This window comes from Choloepus didactylus, chromosome 8, assembly GCF_015220235.1.
Source record: "Choloepus didactylus isolate mChoDid1 chromosome 8, mChoDid1.pri, whole genome shotgun sequence".
NCBI lineage: Eukaryota > Metazoa > Chordata > Mammalia > Pilosa > Megalonychidae > Choloepus > Choloepus didactylus.
This window is the reverse complement of record NC_051314.1, coordinates 48,126,069-48,151,275: the sequence shown is the minus strand read 5'-3', so window position 1 is coordinate 48,151,275 and position 25,207 is coordinate 48,126,069. Positions and strand designations below refer to the sequence as shown.

The following is a 25,207-nucleotide window of genomic DNA, read 5'->3' as shown; positions in this document are numbered from 1 at the left end:
AAGAACCAAAGAACCTTGAAAAAAATGAAAAGGATGAGGGTGAAAATTCAAAACTCAGTAGACTATGCTGAAGGGAGAATAGGTAAATTGGAAGATGGAGCCAAACAAATTACCTGGAAAGTAAGGCAGACTTAAAATGTAGACTATACAAAGAATGAGAGAGTTAAAATGTTTAACATACATCTTATTGGATATCTGAAAGGCACAAGTAGAGAAAATGGAAGGAAAGACAATATTTAAACTGATAATTGCTGAGAATGTTTCAGAATTGATCAAAGACACCAATCTACAGATTCAATGGGCCCCAACCAATCTCAAACAGAATAAATGAATAGAAGTCCCCATCTAAACTAGTTAGACTGAAAATAGAGACCACCAGAGATAGAAAGTAAACATTAAAAGCTGCACAGAGGAGACAGCAATGGAGACAGATTATTTCAAGTTAACAACTGACTTTCCAGTAGAAATAATGGAAATTAAAAGGCAGTGGAATAACATTGCTAATATCATGACTGAACATAATAGTCACCTATGATTGTATGCTAACAAAAGATAAAGGCAAGATTGATATGTTTAAATCAATAAAGATCGTGAGAGTTTAATGTCAGCAGACCTGCACAAAGAATGTACTCCAAGAAGAAGGAAATTGATTATTGATGAGATGGAAGGGCATGCAAGAAAGAATGAGCCCAGAACTGGTAAATATATTGGCAAATCTAGACAAATTTTAGCTGTATAAAACTATAGTAATACTGACTAATTTGTGAAGTCCTTTAAAAATTTAATAAAATTCTGAAAAATATATAAATAAGTGGGAGGAATTGATCAGTTAGAGTACCTATGAAACTTGTTTTGTTTGAATGCATGGTAAAAATACTGATTTAAATTTACTGTTGTTAAAATAATCATGTTTAAAATTATGGGCCTCCCCTTTCAATATGAACAAGTTAGGGTAGTCACTGCCTAGACACCCCTGAAGATGGAGAAAGATTAAGTGAGAAGAAGGGGTAGCAACAAACAAAATAAGATTTAACAGAGGTCCATGAATACTTGAACTTTATATAAATATATATTTTTTTAGATGCTGGGGTGTTGGAATAGCTGGAAGGAGATAAATGACATGATGGAACTATAACCTATAGCATTCTTTGAAATTTGCTCTAGAGCTATTCATTGAATTGTGCTTTGAAAGTCTTCACCATTCTGTATATACCCTGTATTTTATAATAAGGAAAGAACTGAAACTGTGGAACTGTAACTCTTAACAATTTTTGAGGTTACCTATGTAATTTCTTGTTGAGCTGTATATCGAAAGTGAGCACTTTTTTGTATGTATGTTATATTTTGCAATGATGGAAATAGCTGAAGTTGGGGAACTGTAACCCATGACATTCTTTGAAATTTGCTCTCTAACTACTTGTTAAATTATACTTTAAAGTTATCACTGTTATGTATATATGTTAAAGTTCACAATTTAAAAATGCATTAAAAAATTATGGGGTTATCATTTTAAAAATATAGTTTTTAACTTACAGATTAGTAGATGGAAAAAAGAAATAAAAATTGTATCAGACTAAACAAAGATTAGAAGGATGGGGGAGAAAAGAAACAAAAAAATCAGAACAAATGGAAAATACAAAATTTAACATAATCTCCTAATTAAAAATTAAAAGTCTTGGCAAAGTAGAAATAGAAGAGGACCTCCTTAACCTGAAAATGTGTTTGTGCCCCAAAACCTATACCAAATGCTATGCTAAAAACATTAAAAGTACTTTTGTAAGATCAGGAACAAATCAAGGATGCCTGCTACTATCATATAAAATCAACATTTATACTAGAAGCCAGAGCAAGCACTGTAAGACTAGAAAATAAGTAGAGTAGGAGGATTGGAAGGAAAGAAGGAAAACTATCAGTATTTGCTGCTGTTATGATGGACTGCATAGAACATTAAAAATAATGTATAAAATATTAAAATAAACAGGGGCTCTTGGAAAGATGGTCAGATATTCAAAAATATATCTTGACCCAACAGTGGTTAGAAAACATAATATTAAAAAACTATTTATAAGTTTATAATTGCAATAAAAGTATCAGATATCTAGGAATAAATCTAACAAAGTATCAGTCTGTGATCTAACAAAATATCAGTCTGTGATTGTTTGGAGTGATGTACCTGAGGAAAACATGTTCTTAAACTTAATCCATTCCTATGGATATGAATCCATTGAAAGTAGGACCTTTTGATGAGATTACTTCAGTTAAAGTTTGGCCCAATTCAATCATGATGGGTCTTAATTCTATTACCGGAGTCCTTTATAAGTAGAATGAAATTCAGAGAGATAGAAAGCCAAAGGAAGCAAGAAACTGAAGATCAGTGGAACCTAGAAGAGAAGGGCAAGGCCACAAGAGGTGATGTGTGTTGCCATGTGACAGAGGAGCCCAGGACCAAGGATCACTGGCAGCCAGCTCCAGAATGCCACAGTCTTCAGGGAGAAAGCATCACTTTGATAATGCCTTGATTTGGGCTTTTTCCTAGCTTCAAAACCATGAGCTAATAAATTTCTGTTGTTTAAACCAACACACTGCATGGTATTTGCTTGAGCAATCAAGGAAACGATAACACAGACTTTCATGAAGAAAATAATAAAACTTTTAAAACTTAAAAAACTAAATAAATGGACAGATATATCATGTTCATAGGTAGGATGACTAAATATTGCAAAGATGTCAATCTCCACAAAATTATTGCTATATCATTTCAATTCAGTGCATCTAATGCGCATCCCAAAAGGTTATTAATGTGTGTGTACTGAAATTGTAAGTTGTTTCAGAGTTTATAAGGAAGCCCTAAAGGACAAAAAAAAAAAAAAAAAAAAAACACAACTGAAGAAAAACAAGATTGGAAAATTTGCTTCACCAGTATCAGCACTTATTTTGTGATTTAGACAGTTGTCAAATCAACCAGTGGAACTAGATGGAGAGTGCAGAACAAATCTTGATAAGTCATTGTTGGTCATTGGCAATAAAAGGGACTAATCATTATATACTGCTAAGACAGTGGTTATTTATGTTTCCTTTTGCTTCTGTAACAAATTATCAAAAGCATAACAGCTTGAAACACAAGTTTATTATCTTGGAGTTCTAGAAGTCAGAAGTCTGAAATGGGTTTCCCTGGGCTAAAATCAAGGTGTCATCAGGACTTAGCTTCTGGAGGCTCTAGGGGAGAAACCATTTCTTTGTCTTTTCTAGATTCTAGGGTCTGTCTGCATTCTTTGACATGTAGCCCCTTCCTCCATCTTCAAAGCCAACAGCATAGCATCTTCAAATCTCTCTTACCCTGACTTCTTTTTCTGCTTCCCTCTTCCATTTTAAAGGACAATTGTGATTGCATTGGGCCCATCTGGATAATCCAGGATAATCTCCTAATTTTAAAATCACCTGATATTAATTCTATCTACAACTTCCTTGCCATGTTACCTAACATATTCATGGATATCTTTGGGGAACATTAACTGTCTACCACATGCAAAACTTCAACCCCTTCCTTCCACCAAACACAAAAATCAATTCATAGTGGATTAAATGCTTATCTATGAAAGGCAATATTATGATACTTTTAGAAGATAATATTGAAGACTATCTTTATGACCTTGGGGTAGGGAAGGATTTCTAATAGTAAATACAAAGCTGCAAATCTTAAAATAAAAGATTGAAAATTCAACTACATTAATATTAAGAATTTCTGTTTTGTGAAGACATAATAATAAGAGTGAAAAGTGACCATATAAAGAATTTATACAAGTCTGTGAGGAAAAGTAAACTATGTAAAGAAAAATTGTTAAAAGACTTGAGTAGTCACTCAAAATAGGACTCTTACAAGGCCAATAAACATATGAAAAGATGCTCAATCTTAAGTTGTAATCAGACTAGTATAAAATAAAACCATAAAGAGATATTTTATATCCACTAGATTAGCAAAATTTTAAAGTTTGATGATATCAAGTGTTGGCAAGAGTGAAGAACTAATAGAACTGTCCATGTTTCTGATAGGATAAAAAATTGGTTCAATCTTTTTGTAAAACAAGTTAGCATTATCCAATAAAATTGAAAATGTTTATACACTTATCTCAGCAGTTCTATTCCCAAGTATGTATCCTAGAGGAACTCTTGTATATGTGGTCCTGAAGAACTATTTTAAAAATGATCAATAGCAGTAATGTTTACAAGAGCAGAAATATAGAAATAACTGAAATGTCCACCAATAAGACAGTATATCGACTGAAATATATTCATAGATTGAAATACTGTACTACAGCGAAAATGTATGAATTACAATTATATCCATCAATGTGCATGAATCGTGTAAACATAATTTTAATTGAAATAAGCCATAGAAAAATTTCTGCAGAAAGATTTCATTTATACAATTTAGAAATAAGCAAAACTGTACAGTAAATTGAGGATTACAAATATGTTGCAAACTATCAAGAAAAGCATAACAGTAAACACAAGAAGTCAGGATAGTAGTTTCCTATGGTAGGCCCAGTGAAGTTGTCAGGATGACTAGATTGGGAAAGAGGTGGGGTACATAAGGATTTCAGTGGTAGTGGGGTACAGGGGTCCTTTTTATTGACATCCTTTATATTTTACATATGTTCTATAAATGCTTCTTTGGTTTGATACCAATAAAATTTTAATCTCTTATAAGGCTACACCATAGGGTCTAGTATAATCGCCTCATTATACTGATAAGGAAAATTAAGATAAAAGTGGTTATAAGCTTGTCTAAAGTCATGCAGCCTGAACAAATCAGGATTAGGGCTAAATTCATAGTCTAGAAATGTTTTCACTTTCCCATACTGCTTTTTTATTTTAAATTCTCTTTGGGATATTTTTATATGAGTAGAATTGCTTGGCTTCTTGTATTAGCATTGTAAATCAAGTTTAACATGTTTGAAATCTCTTGCCAGTAAGGATACTAAGGACAGAAAATAAGATCACTTAATTATTTCTTTGGCATTATGTTTAGTTTGTTTTCCTTGTTAACTAAATGAATTGTCCTTAAGTGATAAAACTGTATTAAAATAACAAACATAAAAAATTAGATGTACACTTTTTCGTGAATTTAAATATAGCATTTTTGCTGTATTAAATTGTGGTTCAGCATTTAACATTTATGTAAAACTCTACAATTTGTAGAAAGTTATTTATCTTATAATTAGCCCCTATCTGTAAACTTTCTAAGGGGAATAAAATGATGAATAAGAAATTTCATGGGGTAGAAATCTCTTTTAAAACACCTGGGAAAAAGGCAGTGAAAATATTTATGCTTTATTCACTTTATAATTCTCTTTTATAATGAGTTTTGTATACAGCTATACAAGAAATATATAATTCTTTGCTGATCATGAGTTACCAAGTTTCGACAGTTAGTCTAGCAATAATGGACTTGGAGAGAACAAAGCTCCTAGCACATGTACATCCTTCATTTAATTTTTTTAATTATTGGAATTGTTTAGCTTCCACAGTTGCACTAAAACACTAAAACTCCTTTTCCTTGAGTACAACAGGAGGGCCTGCTTAGCTTTTCTGTTAGAATCTTTACACATGTACTCTGCTAGAGTGTCATAAAATCTTCCTACTTCCATATGTCTCTAGCACAGAGGTGGCCTTCATTCGTCTGCAATTCAACAATATTGAGTATGAATCATATTGAAGTACTATGCTGGAGGTAATACTGAATAGATTCTGAACCCAGACTTCTGGTATTCAAACTTTGGGCAGTTTATTTAACCTCTCTGTACTTTAATTTCACCATCTCTAAAATGGGATAATAATGGGACCTACCACATACATACCACAATCTAATACATTATTGTAGCCTAACTAGATTTTTATGCTTCTGCAAACTGAGAGATGATTTATTTTATGTAATCCATTTATTGAACTCCTGCTATGTGTGAGGTACTATGCTAGAGACTAGAGATATAGTCATGAATAAAATAGGTAGGAACTGTGCTCTTCAGCTGCTTAGAATAATGGTCTCAAACATATTTTTTAATTTCACACCTCTATCAACAAATGTATTTTTGAACGTGTAACCAGTAAACGGATGTTTAATTATTAAAAATAACATAAATTGAAGTTGAAAACTGATAAATAACTAGAAATAAAGGTTATAATAGCCTCTTACCCTCGGAGTGTTTTCATCTACTTTAGAGTCCACTGCTTACAATACCAAGGGAGAGACAATCAGAGAAACAAATAAGAGTAAGTAAGAGAAACAAACAAGGAAAGATTATTCCATGTCAGTAGTGCCGTTTAACCTGGAGAGTGGAGAAGCCTTCCATAAGGAAACAGCATTTGAACTGAGATCTGAAAGGAGGCTTTTGGGGTTCCCTAGGCAAAAGGACTGGGAGTGTAGTCAAGAAATTGAAAGAAAGCCATTGTGGGTGAAGAGGCAATGTAGTATAAAACAAATTCAGAGAGGCAGAAGGAGGACCAGATCAAACAAGGGTTAAATATCGTGTTAAGGATTTAGATCTTAATCCTTAAAGTCATGGGAAGCTCTTGAGGAGTTTAAAAAGAAGTAACATGATCAGATAATCAACTTTCTATTTCTATTTCAATGGTATTATCTTTCTGACCTTTTATTTTAAAAACGGATCTAAACTAGTATAGATTAACAAAATTTAAAGAAAAAGTTTTATGCAGCAAATTCTTGCTTAACACAGTAAAATAAATCTTACAATAATCATGCTGTGAAATTTTGCAACAGTAATAGGTAATGAATTCTAAAAAGGAAATAAGACAAGAGCAAATTAAAATTGAAAATGTTTCTCTTATTTTCAAACAGCCTGGAATACAAAATCTAAAACAAATAAGTACCACCTATACTTACAGTATATTCTCTCTCTACTTTACGATGTTTAGCACTTACTTTGTGAACATCCTACTCTAGTTCTTTTAATTTTATAGTCAAAGAAGAATCCAGAGTATAATTCCAGTAATGATAATAGCATCAATAGTGATAATAATAGCAATGATAATAATGGTAAAAACAAAAATAGCAGCTCACATCACATATGTTATCTAATTAAATCCTTACAATGACTCTATGAAATAGGCACTATTAATATCCCATGTTTATAGATAATGAGCTAGTAGGTGGTAGAGCCAGTCTGACTGGAAACCACACTCTTTATCTGCTAAGCTATTCTTTCCCTCTTGAGCAACTCTGTAAGGTAGTGATTAATAGTATAAAATAAGAACCAGATTCACTGGTTCATGGGAAAGAGTTAATTGCTTACCTCTTTGCATTTAAAAAAGGAAAAAAATCAAGGCTTAAAAAACCTTTCTAGGCTCTAGCAAGATATTAATATAAATGGAAAGAAGTTAATATTAAATGGCATCTTTTTCTGGCTATACAGTTAATCAATTTAATATTGTGTGATACATAAGATATATGTATCTTTTATATGATATCTGTTATACATAAGATGCATAGCTATGTGTTGAATCTGAGAATGATACAAAACCCATAAAAATGTAGCTTTTGCTTCCTGGAACCTACACCAATCAAGTAACTATTAATTCAAGGCAGTGATTAAAAAGCAAATGAGTGGATAGGAGTTATAAGCTATAGAAATTCAAAACTAGAAATTCAAAGTATGTAACAAAAAAAGAATACAGTATTTGAGCTTGGTCTTAAAGGTTGGCTCCAGTTCAATTAAGCTAAATGAGATAGTGAGGAAACTTATAGTCCATCAGGAAGTGACTACATGAGCAAATGCACCAAGGTTGAAATGTGAAGGACAGTCTGAAACCGTAAATAGACTTACCTAATTAGAGAAAACTGAATTCTGGAATTTAATGGGATTTGAGGTTTGCAAAATGTGGTTATAGCTAGAATGTAGTGGTCCTTGATTGCTTAACCAAGGAGTTTCAAATTTATCTTAAGATATCAGAGACGTATTGAAAATTTGAGCAGGGATATGGCATTGCAGTAATCAAGACTGGAGATAATAATAAGTGGAGTTGAGGTGGTCATCTTGAAATAGAGCTAAAGGAACGTGCTTCCTATTACAAAGGAAGAAGAACTTCATGTCTAATTAATCGTAGGGGTTAATGCTTATACTGCTGAAAGTAAATGACGTTTTATTCATTATTTTTGATAACTTGGAGGTGGTGATTTTTTTTATTCCCCTTGATTTTTATATTATACCTAAACAACAACCAAAATTGTAAGATGAAATAATCTAGCAATGTATTAAATTCTAAACCATTGTGTGATACTTTGTTTAAACTGTAATGAAACCTGCAGGACATAAATTAGACCAAGTCAGACCCAATTCAGCATATAGTGCTTGATCAGTGGCTGGTATCAAAGAAGTTCTCTTTGCATAACTGTTGAATTATTGCCACTATTAGCAGGCATTGCAATGAAATGTGCACTGTAATGTTGAACCAGTAAAATAAAATGTGTTTCATAACTGAATGGCAATTTTTGAAAGATCTTTAGTTCCCTGAAAAAATCAGGTTTTTAATACTATAAACTTAAAACTGCTTTCTCATATTGTCTTCCACTGTTGTATGTTGAATTCTCAGGAGCATATTCTGAACACTTTATATGTAACTTGAAAAATGTTCACAAAAATATTACTGCATTTTTATCACGTCTTTTGCCATATCCATAGAAGCTATTTGAAAATATTTCATGACTGAATTTAAAACTATCCGTTAATTTAAAGTGGGAAATCTTAATGATTCAATTTTGTTTTGCAGTGATCGGCATGTTGGTAAAATGTATTCCAAGTCCTCTTCCTTTCTGGATTATGTCAGAAAGTCTCTAAAGAAGCTTGGATTAGATGAGTCCAAGGTCAGTATAAGGATACCCATTATTTTCATAAAATACAGAACTTCTCTGGGGTAATGAGTTAAGATAGAACGAAATAATTTGTCTCAGCCTTTTCTCCCATTTGTGAAAACTGTCTAAGCTATATTGAATCCAAACCTCCATTACCTTTATTACAGTTTTCCTTTCCTGTCAGTGTAAATAGTTTGCTGTCGTATACCTCCAAAGGGTTTCCTGCTCTAGTTTTATTCATGTAAAAAATATGCCAATTCTCCAATCAAAATTGTTGTAAAGCAAAATAACAGTACAAATGGAAATTAGAAGTAAAGCAAGCAAAAAGCATTTTAATTTTGAAATGCATTTACTTAAAGCTTGTGGAACTAGTTAGAATGAAAACTCTTAAAATTCAAAAAGCCTTTAAATGTGAGAAACCTGGAAAATGGTGTTCTAGTTCGCTAATGCTGCAGAATGCAAAACACCAGAGATGGATAGGCTTTTATAAAACGGGGGTTTATTTCGCTACACAGTTACAGTCTCAAGGCCACGAAGCATCCAAGGTAACACCTCAGCAATCAGATACCTTCACCGGAGGATGGCCAATGGCGTCCGGAAAACCTCTGCTAGCTAGGAAGGCAGTTGGCATCTACTCCAAAGCTCTGGCCTCAAAACGGCTTTCTCCCAGGACGTTCCTCTCTAGCAAGCTTGCTCCTCTTCAAAACATCACTCCCAGCTGCACTCAGTTCCCTCTCTTTGAGTCAGCTCATTTATATAGCTCCACTGATCAAGGCCCACCCCGAATGGGCGGGGCCATGCCTCCACGGGAACATCTCATCAAAATCATCACCCACAGCTGGGTGGGGCACATTCCAAGCAAATCTAACCAGCACCAAAACGTCTCCTCACAAGACCACAAAGATAATGGCATTTGGGGGACACAATACATTCAAACCGGCACAATGGTAACATCCTAGGAAGCCCAAGGTAATGAGGAAACACACTGCTGAAGCCAAAAAGGTAAGCTGGGTGATTGATTGTGTTAAATATTCTAACACTCTGGATGGGGCATGGTTGGGACTCTTAACATAATTCAAATGAGTCAATAATTAAAATGTTAATTTGATCTTGAATCACTTTGGTACTTTAAATTGATTATAAGTTGGAGTAAAGAATAAAATAGATGGTTAAAGGAATGTAATGGATCTCTTGAAAGAGAGAAGTTAACAGTTTAAGTTATATCAAAGCTACAGGGTATTATTGTTTATTGTGCCAATTATCCATTTGCTCCCCAGTTGCTTTCTTACTTAAAGCAATTGAACTGCTACTGTGCCAGTTTGAATTTATTGTGTCCCCCAAACGCCATTATCTTTGAGATAGTCTTGTGGGGCAGACATTTTGGTGCTGATTAGATTTGCTTGGAATGTGCCCCACCCAGCTGTGGGTGATGACTCTGATGAGATATTCCCATGGAGGCATGGCCTCACCCATTTAGGGTGGGTCTTGATCAGTGGAACCATATAAATGAGCTGACTTAAAGAGAAGGAACTCAGTGCAGCTGTGAGTGACATTTTGAAGAGGAGCAAGCTTGCTAAAGAGGAACCTCCTGGGAGAAAGCCATTTTGAAACCAGAACTTTGGAGCAGACGCCAGCCACGTGCCTTCCCAGCTAACAGAGGTTTTCCGGACGCCATTGGCCATCCTCCAGTGAAGGTACCCGATTACTGATGTGTTACCTTGGACACTTTATGGCCTTAAGACTGTAACTGTGTAGCCAAATAAACCCCCTTTTTATAAAAGCCAATCCATCTCTGGTGTTTTGCATTCCAGCAGCATTAGCAAACTAGAACAGCTACTAATAGTTTCCTTTTTAATGGCCATAAAAAAACATTCCTAGCTCATAGGGAAGGATTAAAAGAGGTAATACACATAAAGCCCTTAACAATGTTTATACATAGTAAATAATGTCTAAGTGGTACTAGTTTTTATTCTTTTCTCTTTATCTGTACTACTAGTAATACAAAATTAATCTGTTTCTTATAAATATTTTTATTTAGTCACTAAAATGAAGGTCCTTCTTGTCACGTGTAAACAAATGAGAATAGACATGGTTGTCCTAGTTATTTTATTTCCTTTTATAATGTTTTTAATAAATCAGACTGGTCTTACTTCCAATTAGTCTTAACTAGTGAAGTTTTATTGCATGTCTCAATTTTACATCTTGTATTTAATGTCAAGAACACAGACCTAAGCATTAGTTTCACAAATAAAAAACTGAAATCTTACTTAAAGTAGAAATTTATCATCCTTTGGCAAAAAACTAGTAGTAAAATCCAGAAGGAATGTTATTTATCCTTCCTTCTGGATATTTCTTCCAGGATTAGTCTTTAATATTAATCATAATAAATGTTCCTTAATTTGCTTATCAGTATATAACTACTAAGAATATTAATGATAGCTAATACTACTTATTGGACACTTGCTACACAATAGATACTACATTAAAGACATCACAACATTATCTCATTTAGTCTTCACAAAAGCACTTATGGTAGATATTATCATTATTCCCAATTTAATGATCAGGGAAAGGGATTCAGAAAAGATAAGTCATTTTCCCATAGTCAAAGAGCTAGCAAATAGAACTAGAGTTGAACACAGAGTCAGCTAATATCAGAACCTTAATTCTTCACCACCACTATACTGAGAAGTGAAATTAAAACCAAAGAAAAATGACTAATGTATGAAAGTATTACCATGTGAAAGGAAAGTCTTAAATAAAATGTTTACCTTTATTAGTTGTAAAGGCAATAGTGTTCCACTTATTTTCTGATACAACTTTTTAAGCTCATTAAAAACAAATATGTAGAAAAGAACAGGTTAGGAAAAGAAAAGGAATAGGGAGCTCAAACTGGAAGAGATGTGAAAAGGAGAGTGAAGAAGAACGTAAGGTGTTTAAAAGGATGAGCTGGTGAAAGAAAGAAAATACGTTGAAGTGTATGTTTTTTGTTTTACTTTTAAGCAAGAATTGAGACAGTAGTGACTTTCAGGCAGAGGGTTTGGGATTAGAAAAAGTTATTAAAATCAAAGTTATGTTTCAGGGCCAATACAAATAAATATCCTGTTATTTTACACATACATCATGAAGTATCCATGCTAAAGTGAAACTTTTGGCCATAAACATAATGAAAAGAGATTTGTGTATAATTCTGTGTTTTAAATGAAATTAATTTTCACATGAAATTCTGACTACTGAAAAGTAGATAAATCATTCCAACTTAAAATATTAGGTATAATAAAATATTTAGAAGATCTAAGAATACATTCATAATCATTTATTACCAAACTTTTATACGTAATTGGATATGTGGTGAATGTATTGATGTGTTTCTGATATTTTAAAGTGCATCTGTTCATATTCAAAAAACTATATGCAAGTGAACTGCCTAGAAAATCTCCTAGCATGCTCTGGATAAGTTCTTAGTCCCAAGAAATGACTTTTAAATGTGGAACTAAACAAAGAACATTCCCAGACAAATCATCATTCTAAAAGAGACCAAAGCTGCATGTGCTGGATAAATTAGTGGCTCTTCAACAGCTTGAAAGATTAATTCATGGGAATACATCCTATAGTCAGTTGTGAAAGATCTCTTAGAGCAAGATGTCTCAAAATCAGCAGTATTGACATTTGGATAATTTTTTGTTTTATTATAGATGTTTAGCAACATCACTGGCTTTTTTTCCACTAGATGTCAGTAGTAGCCCCCTCATTATAACAATTTTCAAAAAAGACTCTATTGCCAAATATCAGGGAGGAAGGCAAAAATCACCCACCACTGGTTGATAACTACTGTCTTTGAGCATTTGCCATCCTGGTGGTTCTGTTTGCAGTCATCTAACATTCACATCATAAACCCCATGTTTTTTTTTTGAAAAATGCTCTTTTACGTGATACACCAAGAAACATGGGAAGATGAAAGAGGGAGTGGTGATTACAGTATTCTGTAGTGTCCTACATTTTTAAGACTTTTTATTCAAAATGATCCTCTCCTTGGTCTTTCATTTTGTGCAGCTCTAACCACATAAAGGTGATATTGTTTCAGCCCTGTATAAAATATAGGTCTGTTTAAGAGGAATGTTTACATTCTACAGTGAAATTAAGCCTGACTGTGAACCACTGAAAACAAGCAATTGTAGCAGAACATCAACTACCATGATAATCCAATGATATCTAATATGTTCAGATATGTTAATGATAATCTAATATGTTCAGATGTGTTAATGATAGTGAATTCAAAGGTATGGGAATGGATAGGGGCGACGATTGTTTGTTAATGGGATTATAAATATGAGAGCTGCATTGAAGGCAAATAAAATTGAAAGGGGTTGTTTAAAGGCATGTTTCCCACAGATCAACACCACAAATATAGATAGGTGTTTGCATGATATACTTCTAAGGTATGACACTAGCACAGAGAGTTGAAAACAGAAGGGTATATGGGGAAAATCTACCTATTGCATACTAGGGACTATAATTAATAGGAATATGATACTAGTACCACAAAAATACTAGGGACAAATAATTAAGGGCTGACAAGAGCTATGAGGTGTCTTGGGTCATGAGAATTGTGTAAAATGGAGAGTGATGAGGATTGTACAACCAGGTGATAATGTGAGATATGGATGGATTATTGTGGGCATAACATAAGCTATGAGAACTTTTCATGTTCTTGTAAACCCCTCACTTTATAAGTCAAGCCCTCCATCTTGAGGCTTGCCTGGGTGAAACTATGGTTGTAAAGGGGAGGCTAAGCCTACCTATAATTATGCCTAGGAGTCACCTCCAGAGAACTTTTGTTGCTCAAATGTGGGCTTTCTCTGTAAGCCTAACTCCTGCAAATAAATCCATCACCCTCACCCCAACATGGGACAGGACCCTCCAGATGAATGAGTCTTCCTGGCATTGTGGGACATGGATTCCAGGAATGGGCCTGACCCTGGCATCAAGGGGTTGAGAATGCCTTTTTGACAAAAAGTGGAAAAAAAGAAAGGCAAATAAAATAAGGTTTCAATGGTTAAGAGAATTCAAATAGAGTTAAGAGGCTATCCTGGAGGTTACTCCTATGTAAGCTTCCCCTAGATTTGCCAGATGACCACAATATGATAAGCCCAAGTCAGTAGTAGTCCTGAAAACCTTAAAGAATACCCAGATCCCTAACTGAGACTCTATAAAAGTTTTACTCACTAAGTTTATTCTTCACAAACATAAATCCTTAAGGGAACTCCTATGCCAGCTAAGTCCCCAAACCCAGAGGCAATAGCGTCTTCAAGAACATCAACCAGAAGTGTCCCCTTTCAGTTGATACCCCTAAAAAAAAAAAAATCCTAGTGATTAGCTTTGCCTAGACCTTAAAAATTTTTCCAAAATTATCAGGTGTCCTCAAACTTTTATCTACAGTCCCCAACTTGTCATCTCACCAAATTTCAGAAAACCTCCAAAATTGTCTTTAAGATTTCATGGTTTCTTCATGGTCCACACATTTTATCTTCATTACTCAATTCATATTATTTTTCTTCCTTTCTGTCCTTTTCCCCCATGCATATACTAAATGCACATAGGCACACACACATGTCCATAGGATGTTTTTTTCTTCTTGTTGCTTCTTTTTTGCTTTTATTAATGCAATTTGATTGAGATATATTCACATACCAGATACTCTTCCAAACTGTACAGTGGTTCACAGTATCATCATGTAGTTGTGCATTCATCACCACAATCAATTTTTGAACATTTTCATTGCTCAAAAAAATAAGAATAAAAATAAAAAAGAACACCCAAAACATCCTATGCCCTTTATCCTCCCTATTTTGATTGATTTATTGTGTTTGTTTTCTTACTCATCTGTCCATACACTGGATAAAGGGAGCGTCAGTCACAAGTTTTTCACAATTACATGGTCGTATCTTAAGAGCTATATTGTTATACAGTCATCTCCAGGGATCAAGGCTAATGGATTACAGTTCAACAGTTTGAGGTATTTCCTTCCAGCTATTTGAATACACTAAAAACTACAAAGGGTTATCTGTATAATGCATAAGAATAATCTCCAGAATTACCTCTCAACTATTTGTGATCGCTCAGCCACTGAAACTGTATTTTGTTTCATTTCTCTTTCCCTTTTTGTTCCAAAAGGGCTTTCTCAATCCCGCAGTGCAAGGGCAAGGCTCATCCAGGGAGTCATGTCCCACGTAGCCAGGGAGACACACACCCTGGGAGTTATGTCCCACATAGAGGGGAGGGCAGTGAATTTACCTGCAGAGTTGGCTTAGAGAGCGAGGCCACATCTGAGCAACAAGAGATTCTCTGGGCGTTACTCTTAGGAAAAATTACAAGTAGGCTTAGTTTCTCTTTGCAGGAGTAAGCTTCATAAGGACAAGCCCCAAGATTGAGGGCTTGACCTATTAAATTGGTAGTCCCCATGCTTGCAAGAATATCAGAATCCCCCAGGTGAGAAAGTTTTAATATTTCCACATTTTTCCCCATTCCTCAAGGGGGCTTTGCAAATACTTTTTTATTCTCTGCCCAATTTACTCTGGGATGAATTGGGGCATCGCATTAACCTGAACAAACCAACAAGATCTCACCCCCTATTCAAGGTTCCATGTAGTATTGTGTTCAAATAAACTGACCATACAGGTGAAATTAGATAGTGTGCTACAGAAGATATAAATTTTGCACCAAATAAACATCTCTTCCTTTGTTCTCAAACCCAAGTTGAAGTTCTAATACACCACCAATATTGTCCTTTGCCCTTTAGTCTGCTTTGCCTTACTACTAACCAGATCAGCTTCATTCATATCTTTAATTGAAGTCTGATCTCTTTTTCAGCTTTTTTAACCATTGCTGTATGGAGTAATACTGACTTTCATAGCTACAGAACTCTATCTCTGAGTCTCAGGTATCACAAAGATACCCAAAGTTCCAAGGACTGACCAGGTTGTATACAATGAGCTCAGCATCTCAGAATTTAGAAATAACCATTCAGGAATAGATGTGACTGCTGTAAGAGCTTACAGTCTAGAAACCTTTAAAATAAGCCTTCCCCTGATAATTTATCCTCTCAAATGCAATTCTCAGAGTTTGCAAATAATATTTAGTCCATATTAGTGAGGCATAATAATATTAGTCTTTTCGTTTCTGGCTTATTTCATTCAACATACTGTCCTTCAGGGTTTATTCATCTAGTTGCATGCCTCACAACTTCATTCTTCCTTGCAGCTGATCAGTAGTCCATTGTATGCATACACTACAGTTTGCACTTCCATTCATCAGTCAATATACCCTTAGGCCACCTCCATCCATTGCAAATAGTGAATACTGCAGCCATAAATACCAGAATACAAATGTCCATTCATGTCCTTGTTTTCAGTTCTTCCAATATATACCTAATAATGGGGTTGTAGGATTGTATGGCAACCCTATACCTTGCATCCTGTGGAACCACCACACTGCCCTCCAGATGGGCTGCACCATTCTACACCCCTACCAATAGTGAGTAGGTACATCCCTCGCTCCACATTATCTCCAGCGCTTGTGTCTGTTTCTTATTTAAATAGTTTTATTCACACAGCATACAATCCATCCTAAGTAAACAATCAATGGTTCCTGGTATAGTTTCATGGATATGCATTCCCACCATAATCTATGAGTACACTTCCATTTCTTCCACAAAGAAAGATGAGGGAAAACACTGAATAAAAAAATAATAATAATAAAAAATAAAATAAAAAGGCGAAACACCAAGAATGCCCTACCCCTCCCTTATATCCTCCTCTTATTGACATTTAACTTTTGTATATTGCCTTTGTTACATTTGATGGAAGTATATTACAGTATTACTGTTTACTGTGGACTCTAATTTGCATTGATTCTGTTTTTCCATATACCATCCCATTTTTGACACCTTGAAATGTTTACATTCATTTGTTCTCCTTCATGTAAAATCATTCTTACGTTTGTACATTTTATCACCATCTTTGTCCTTTGCTAAGTTATACAATCCCAGTCCTTATTGTCTGTCTTTCCTTGTGGTGTCATACATGCTCCTAGCCTTCCTGTTCCAACCCTACTCATATTCAGCTTTGTTCAGTATACTTACAGTATTGTGCTACCATCTACCATTTTGTCTTATGGATTTTATATGTCCTCTCTTATTTTATTTTTTTCTCTTACTCTCTTTTTACCCTTACTGGTAGTCCTCATTTCTGTACTCTTCTCCCAACCTCTCTCTCTCAGGACAGAGATAATTAGCATTATTTGCCTGTAGTGCTCTTTTAGTATTTCTTGTAGAGCAGGTCTCTTATTCACAAACTCTCTCAGTGTCTGTCTGAAAATATTTTAAGTGCTCCTCATTTTTGAAGGACAGTTTTGTGAGATACAGAATTCTTGGCTGGCAGTTTTTGTCTTCCAGTATCTTAAATATATCATACCACTGCCTTTTCACTGCCATTGTTTCTACTGAGAAATCCATACATAGTCTTGTTGAGCTTCTCTTGTATGTGATGGATCATTTTCTCTTGCAGCTTTCAGAATTCTCTCTTTGACTTTGACATTTGACAATCTGACTAGTAAGTGTCCTGGAGTAGATCTATTTGGGTCTATTCTGTTTGGGGTATGCTGTGCTTCTTGCACCTGTAATTTTATGTCTTTCATAAGAGATGGAAAATTTCAGTGATTATATCCTCCATTCTTTCTGCCCCCTCTTCCTTTTTCTTTCCCTTCTGGGAAACCCATGACACACATATTTGTATGCTTCATGTTGTCATTCAATTCCTGAGACCCTGCTCATATTTTTCCATTCTTTTTCCTAGCACTTATTTTGTGTGTAGAATTTCAGATGTTCTTTCCTCTAGTTCACTAATCCTTTCTTCTGCCTCTTCAAATCTGCTATTTTAAGTCTCCATTGTGTTCTTCATCTCTTCTCTTCTCCCTTTCATTTCCATAAGTTCTGCCATTTGTTTTTTCAAACTTTTAGTTTTTCCTTATGCTTGCCCAATGTCTTCTTTATATACTACATCACCTTTGCCATATCTTCCCTGATCTCATTGTTATTTGAATTGATTTAGTATGTTTGTTTGAACTTCTTTAATTAGTTGTTTGAACTCCTGTATCTCATTTGAAGTCTTAGTTCTCTTGATGGGGCCATATCTTCATTTTTCCTAGTATGACTTAAATTTTTTGGCATCTAGACATCTGCTTTCTTGATTAGTTTATTCTAGAGGTCGTTTTCACTCTTTTAGCTAGGGTTTTCTTGTTGGTTGACTTTGTTCTCTATCTGTTGTTTGGCATTCAGTTCAACTTATTCTATACTTCTAGCATAGCTTCTGTTTAACTGACCAGAATTTTTCAACTGTTGTTATTCTGATGTTTGCCCTGCCTATATGGAACTTTTTTTTTTTTTTTTTTTTTTGACAATGGTATACCTAGATATGATTGACTCCAAACAGATTTTCCCAGACTAGATAGGTCCAGGTCTCAGGAGGAGGATGTTATCAGTATCAAGTTTCCCTTAGAATGAGACCCAGAAAATTGTCATACTTTCCTGTGAAGCCTCTAGACTCTCTGCTTTTACTGTCTTGCCCAGTTCCTCATGGACATAAAGAGGTACAGTGCCTTTAATTCTTACCATACTCTGTCCCTGCCAGGGGCATGGTTAAGACAAGCTTAAGCTCTTTCTTCCTTTTTTTTTTTTCTTCCCAGCCCCTGTGGTCTGAATTCTCTGAAGGAGAGCTGCCACTTGAGCTGATCCCCACCCTCTTTTCTTGGGAAAGATAAGCCCTTTAAGGAATTACCTCCTTCACTTGACTTCTCACTTTGTCACTCAGACATGTGTTAACCCCACCATTGCCTGGGTCAGCACTGACTATTGAAAATGCCCACGGCTTTCTCTAATGAGCTTCTAAGAATGGTTTAAATAAATAGAGAAGAAAAAATCCTCTTTTCAGACTCAGTCCCCAGCCACCATTTACACCAGTCAAGAGCCAGAGTTGGTACCCAGGTCTGTGTGTCCCTTTTCTTGGGGCACAGCCTTTCTCCTGGGCTCAGCTGACTCCAGAAGCCTCTTTATTTATTTATTTGTTTGTTTTTCTGTCAGCCCCACCTCCTCTCTGCTGAGAGAGACTTCAGGGTTCCTTTCCTGCCTGCCTGGGTTTATCTGTGCTCAAAGTTTGTATTCAGTAGTCCAAATTTGTTAATTAAAACCACATTTGTAGCCTGGTTGATCTACCTTCCCTTGCTCCCAGGAGAGACCTTCTTTTTCCCACAGGGTAGTGTTCCTGCTCAGACTGCTGCTCCAGTGGGGGAGGGACATCAGCTCTGCAGTTTGCGGGGCTTTACTTACAGTTCTATGCTGTGGTCTCAGCCTTTTCACCCATTCCATACTGAAGTATGCTGTGTGTCTGGTCACAGATGTCCTCCAAACAGTTGTTCCAGACTATTTACTAGTTGTTCTGATTGTTTACTAGCTGCCGTAGAGGGCTAACTAAATTCCACACCTCCCTGTGCCACCATCTTGCCCCATCCTTCTCTCTTCTCCACAGGATTTTGAAAGCATCAGAATGGATGTTCTTTTATAGACAAAGAGTGAACCAGGGTGTTTGTCCATAAGAAGAGGAAAATAAAAAGAATTTATATTCTAGTACACTTATACAAGTAATCAAATGAAGAACTTAATTTCAGATATTGAGAAGTAACACAATGACAAACTGTGATTTGATATAGAGGGTAGGTTGCTGAGGTCATGAGAATACTTTAGGGAAAAACAGAACATAATAAAAGTTCTTAGAATAAGAAATAGTTATAATAAAATGAAATTGCTTTCTCGTAAATGTTTTTGTTCAGAAAAGAGAATAAAACTAGAATTCTAGGGTGTTGGGTTCTTTTCCAGTCTGTAGCATTGAGGAAAGTTTTATTGCACCAAGTATTTAAACTTGATAGTTAAGAGTGTACAATGAATAAACTTGGATGCTTATCATAATCACCTGTGGAGTTTAAAAAGAAAACCTCTGGTCTTCCCCATCAAGTTGGTGGAGAGAGAAGCTTCAGGGCTCTAACCTCCTATGGAAACTTTGAACAACCAGTAAGAACTGGCAGAAACATATTACTCAAAGCTCCAGAAGTCAGTAAAAGAGCTGCAGTACAGAGCAAATGCTGAGTCAAGAAAATCACTACCTAAAAGTCATAGGATCTTATGCCACCCTCACTGGCCCTTCTGGCTCAGCCCAGAGCCAGCCTACACTCCCAAGTGCAGATACCTGGACCCAGTTTCAGAGAGAACAGAGTAGCCCTTATGCATATACCAGGAAGAAGGTCTGGCCCAATTTCTCTGGTGGTGGCTGAGGGACTCACTATCCCAGGATTTACCCAGCATTTAGAAAGCAGCATGCAAAGTTCTCATATAGAAGGCTATGGGAGAGCAGTCAAGGGGCTGCCTGGAGGGAGGGATTTTGAGTTGTAGGACATACAGTACACTATCCTGAATGAAAAGGAAACTGTTTTCTAGGGAAACACATAAACTCCTAAGGCCAGACACACACACCCAAGACAAGATACATGCCCAAGACACATACACACACACACACAAAACAGGGGAGCCTCTTAACTTTGTCCTGGAGCTATTCTCTAAACTCTTTGTATGGATAAGCTGTGATGGAGAATACTTACACACATCAATCTGCCAAGACTGCTGTGATGGTTAAGTTCATGTGTCAGCTTGGTTAGGTGTCCAGTTGTTTGGTCAAGCAAGCACTGACCTGATTGCTACTGTGAGGATTTTGCATGGATTTAAATCATCAGTAAGTTGATTGCATCTATGGCTAATTACATCTACAATCAAGTAAAGAGATACTTGGGAGATAGCCTCCAACAATGACAGAAGTCTGATCCTTAATTGAAGGTTTTGGAGGAAGAACTGATGATTTCAACAGTCAGAAGGAAGAATTTCCATCTCTACTTCAGACAGCCAGCTTCTCCTGGAGAATTCATCAAAAACCTTCATCACGGTTCTCAACTTGACCTGCCCTATGGAATTCAGACTTGCTCATCTTCACAGTTGCATGAGCCAATTCCTTTAATAAAGCTTAATATTTATTATCTGTTTCCCTGGAGAACAACCCTAACTAATACAATGATAAAGTTTTCTTTTGTTCCATCTTTGTTTTGTTTTTTGTTACGTCTTGGCATTCAGGGAAGGCTTGGTCATAACACTAGCTAGATACAAGCTTAAGGAATAGATGTCTCAGAGTCTAAATTCCAGCAGTAACACTTTAAAATATGAAAATGGCAAGGTTTTGTCAAAAGATTACAAGGCATACAAAGAGGCAGGAAGCAATGATTCAGAAAGAGAAGAAGATTAAATCATTAGAAACCATGAATGAGAAAGATCAGACTTGAGACATTCCAGACCAAGACTTTTAAAAACTGGTCCTAAATATGCACAAGCAGTTAAAGAAAAACATGGACAAAGAGCTAAAAAAATAAAGAAAATGATAGAGGAACATAAAAGGAATATCAATATAGACATCAAAATTATGAAAAGGAAACAACTGAAGTTCACAATAACAGAAATTTAAAATTTCTTTGAGGAGTTCAACAGCAGATTGGAGCTGGCAGAAGAAAGAATCAGTGAACTTGAAAATAAGACAATTGAAATCATGTCTGAAGGGCAGAAAGAAATTAGAATGAAGAAAAGTGAACAGAGCCTGAGGAACCTGTGGGACACCTACAGGAATACAAGTATATGAATTGGGGGGATCAGAGAAGGAAAAGAAAGAGAAAGGAACAAAGAGAATATTCAAAGAAATAGTGTCTGAAAACTTCCCAAATTAAGAGAAGACATGAAAATACACATCCAGGATGCTCCATGAACTCCAAACAGGATAAACCAAAATAGACCCTTACTGCACATGTTATAATCAGACTAGCAAATATCAAAGACAGAATTTTGAAAGCCATAACTCTTATGTGTCACAAACAAGGGATCCTCAATAAGACTGAGTTTTAAATTCTCATCAGAAACTATGGATACAAGAAAGTAATAAGAAGACAGTGCTGAAAGCAAAAAAATTGCCAACCAAGAATTCTGTATCCAGCAAAACTGTCTTACAAAATGAGGGAGATATTAAGACATTTCCAGATAAAAACTGAAGGACTTAATCACAATTAGTAATCCTGTGTGTAACTCACTCCATGGCAGTGGCTGGCACTCATCCCCTCCCTAGAGGTGAGCTACCTTGGGTCTGCTCCCTGGCTGGCAGGTGGAGAGGGATGTGGAAGCCCTCCTCTCCAAGAATGATGGGGAACATCGAGTACTGACATGGATTTTGATCAGCAAATTTAGACTGCTGGTTCCAGGCTCTGAACTGTGGTTTTTATTCTGCATTGGACAGAAACCACTATGGCCATTGTTTCAACCCAGACCCTGACAAGGGAGAGGCTGAAGGAGGTTTAAAGACATACTGATGACCAAGGGCCCTGAGGAACAGTTTGCTGAAGAGAATGATCTGGGCAGGCCAGGAAGGCTCAGCCTCAGGGACTTTTTGGCATCTTTCCTGACCGTCTCCCCAGGACCCTTTGGAACTTGTCTGCACCCCATTTGTGGGTCCCTAACCCTGTTTTGGCTGGGAAATACTGACTTGAGAAAGTGCTCTCTGGGATGATGTTCCTCTCAGAATTTGCCCTTTAGGCAAAAGCAGCTAGAGATGATGAAAGGAGGGTTAAAAACAAACAAACAAAAACTAAAGAAAATTATAGAGGCCAAACAAAAGCAAACAACAGATCAAGATTCTTGGAGAAGGAACAGAGGAAAGGAAGGTTTCTCATAGGGTGAAACAATTGCACAGAGAAATTTTAAAAATTCTACCTAATGCTTGAGACAAAATAAAATTTAGAAGAGTTGAATAAGTCTGATAAGTTAAACACAGGCAATTCTAATGGTCTAAAGGTCTAGAACTAAGCACCAATGAAGAGCCTTAACACAGAGGTAATCAACAACAAAACCCTGGACAGGAGAGAGAAAGTAACCTTCAGAATAAACTCATCAAGATAAGCAGATGCCTAGACATCAACAAAAAAATCACAAGCCACACTAAGAAACAGAAGATATGGCCCAGTCGGAGGAACAAATTAAAACTTTTGATGAGACACAGAATTTGGAACAACTAATCAAAGATGTTCAAACATATCTCCCAACTCAATTCAATGAGATGAAGGAAAATATGACTAAAGAGAAAAAGGATATTAAGAAGATAAAGGATATTATACTCACTGGGTAAGCATAAATAAAAATTTGAAAGTGTGAAAAGAAACATAACAACTTAAGGGCACAACGGAAGAGATTAAAAATACACTAGAGATTTCAACAGGCAGAAGAAAGAATTAGCAAACTAGGAGAGAGGACATTTGAAATCTTACAGAACAAATAGAGAAAAGAATAGATAATATTGAGCAGGGCTCATGGAATTGAATGACAGCTTGAAGCACACAAACATACATGTCATGGATATCTCTGAAGGAGAAGCAGAAGGAAAAGGGGCAAAAAGAATATTTGATGAAATAATGGCCAAAATTTTCCCACCCAACTCATATGAAAGACATAAATATACATATCCAAGAAGCACACCATACTCCAAACAGAATTAATCCTAATAGACTTACTCCAAGACACATGCTAATCAGAATGTTAAACACCAAAATAGAGAATCCTGAAAGCAGCAAGAGAAAAGTGATTTATCACATAAAAGGGAACAGCAATAAGGCTAAATACTGATTTCTCATCAGAAACCATGGAGGCAAGAAGACAATAGTATGATATATTTAAGATACTGAAAGAGAAAAACTGCCAGCCTGAATTCTTTAAAAGGCAAAGCTGTCCTTCAAAAGTGAGGGAGAGCTTAAAATATTCAGAGATAAACAGAAACTGAGAGAGTGTGTTGACAAGAGACCTACCCTACAAGAAATACTAGAGGAGGTTCTGCAGGCTGAAAGAAAAGACAGGAAAGGAAAGCTTGGAACAGACTGAAGAAATGAAGTTTATCAGGAAGGGTAACTAGAAGGGTAAAAAGAGATACAAAAATAAAATATGACATACAACAGCCAAAGGATAAAATGGTTGAAGTAAGTACTGCCTTTACAGTAATATCATTGAACGTTAATGGATTAAACTCTCCAGTCAATAGATTGGCAGAATGGATAAAATGTATGATCCATCTATATGCTGCATACAACAGACTCACTTTAAACCCAGTGATGCAAATAGGTTGAAAGTATAAGGTTAGAAAAAGACATTTCCATACAAACAGTAACCAAAAGAAGAGCTGAGATAGCTAAACTAATATTGCACACAAGAGATTTAAATGCAAAACTATTATAAGAGACAAAGAAGGACAGTGTATATTAATAAAAAGAGCAATCCATCAAGAAGCATGCCCCAAAATACATGAGGCAAACACTGACAAAACTGAAGGGAGAAATAGATGTCTCTACAGTAATAGTTGGAGACTTCAATACACCACTCTCATCAAAAGATAGAACATCTAGATACAAGATCAACAAGGAAACAGAACTAGACCTAACGTATTTACAGACTCAAGTGCGCATGAACCATTCTCCAGCATAGACCACATGTTGGGTCACAAAACAAGTTTCAATAAATTTAAAAAGATTGAAATTATACAAAGAACTTTCTCTGACCATAATGAAGTGAAGCTGGAAGTGAATATTAGGCAGAGAACTGGAAAATTCACAAATAATATGAAAGTTAAACAACACATTCTTAAACAGTCAGGGGGTCAAAGAAGAAACTAAGATAAATCAGTAAATATCTTGCAACAGATGTAAATGAGAATATAGTATATCAAAACTAATGGGATGCAGCAAAGGCAGTGCTGAGAGGGAAATTTATGGCCCTAAACACCTACATTAAAAAAAGAAGAGCTAAAATCAAATAACTAACTGCACACCTGGAGGAGCTAAAAAAACAAAACAAAACAAAACAGTAAACTAATTCCAAATCCCAAAGCAAGAAGAAGGAAAGAAATAACAAAGATTAGAGCAGAAATAAATGAAATGGAGAATAAAAAAATAGAGAATCAACAAAACAAAAAGTTGGTTCTTTGAGAAGATAAATAAAATTGACCCTTAGCTAGACTGACAAAGAAAAAAAGAAGGTGGAAATAAAATCAGAAATGAAGGTGGGGAACATTACTACTGACCCCACAGAAATACAAAAGATCCTAAGAGGATACTGTGAACAACTGTTTACCAACAAATTGGACGATTTGGATGAAATGGACAAATTCTTAG

General features: G+C 35.6%; 1 protein-coding gene across 7 annotated transcripts in view; it reads left to right on the top strand.

The window, feature by feature from the left end:
- Positions 1-25,207, top strand: part of METTL25 (methyltransferase like 25) — a 124,959-nt gene that overhangs the window by 73,726 nt on the left and 26,026 nt on the right. For 6 of the 7 annotated variants that reach the window (XR_005218340.1, XM_037845931.1, XM_037845935.1 and 3 more), the window contains one exon: positions 8,785-8,878. The exons of the other annotated variant lie outside the window; for it this stretch is intronic. Coding sequence is in view for 5 of the 6 variants with exons in the window: in XM_037845931.1 (XP_037701859.1) it covers positions 8,785-8,878 (94 nt within the window). In the remaining variant the exon portion in view is untranslated. Of the gene's footprint in view, positions 1-8,784; positions 8,879-25,207 lie in introns of those variants that run through there. 7 annotated transcript variants of the gene reach the window in all.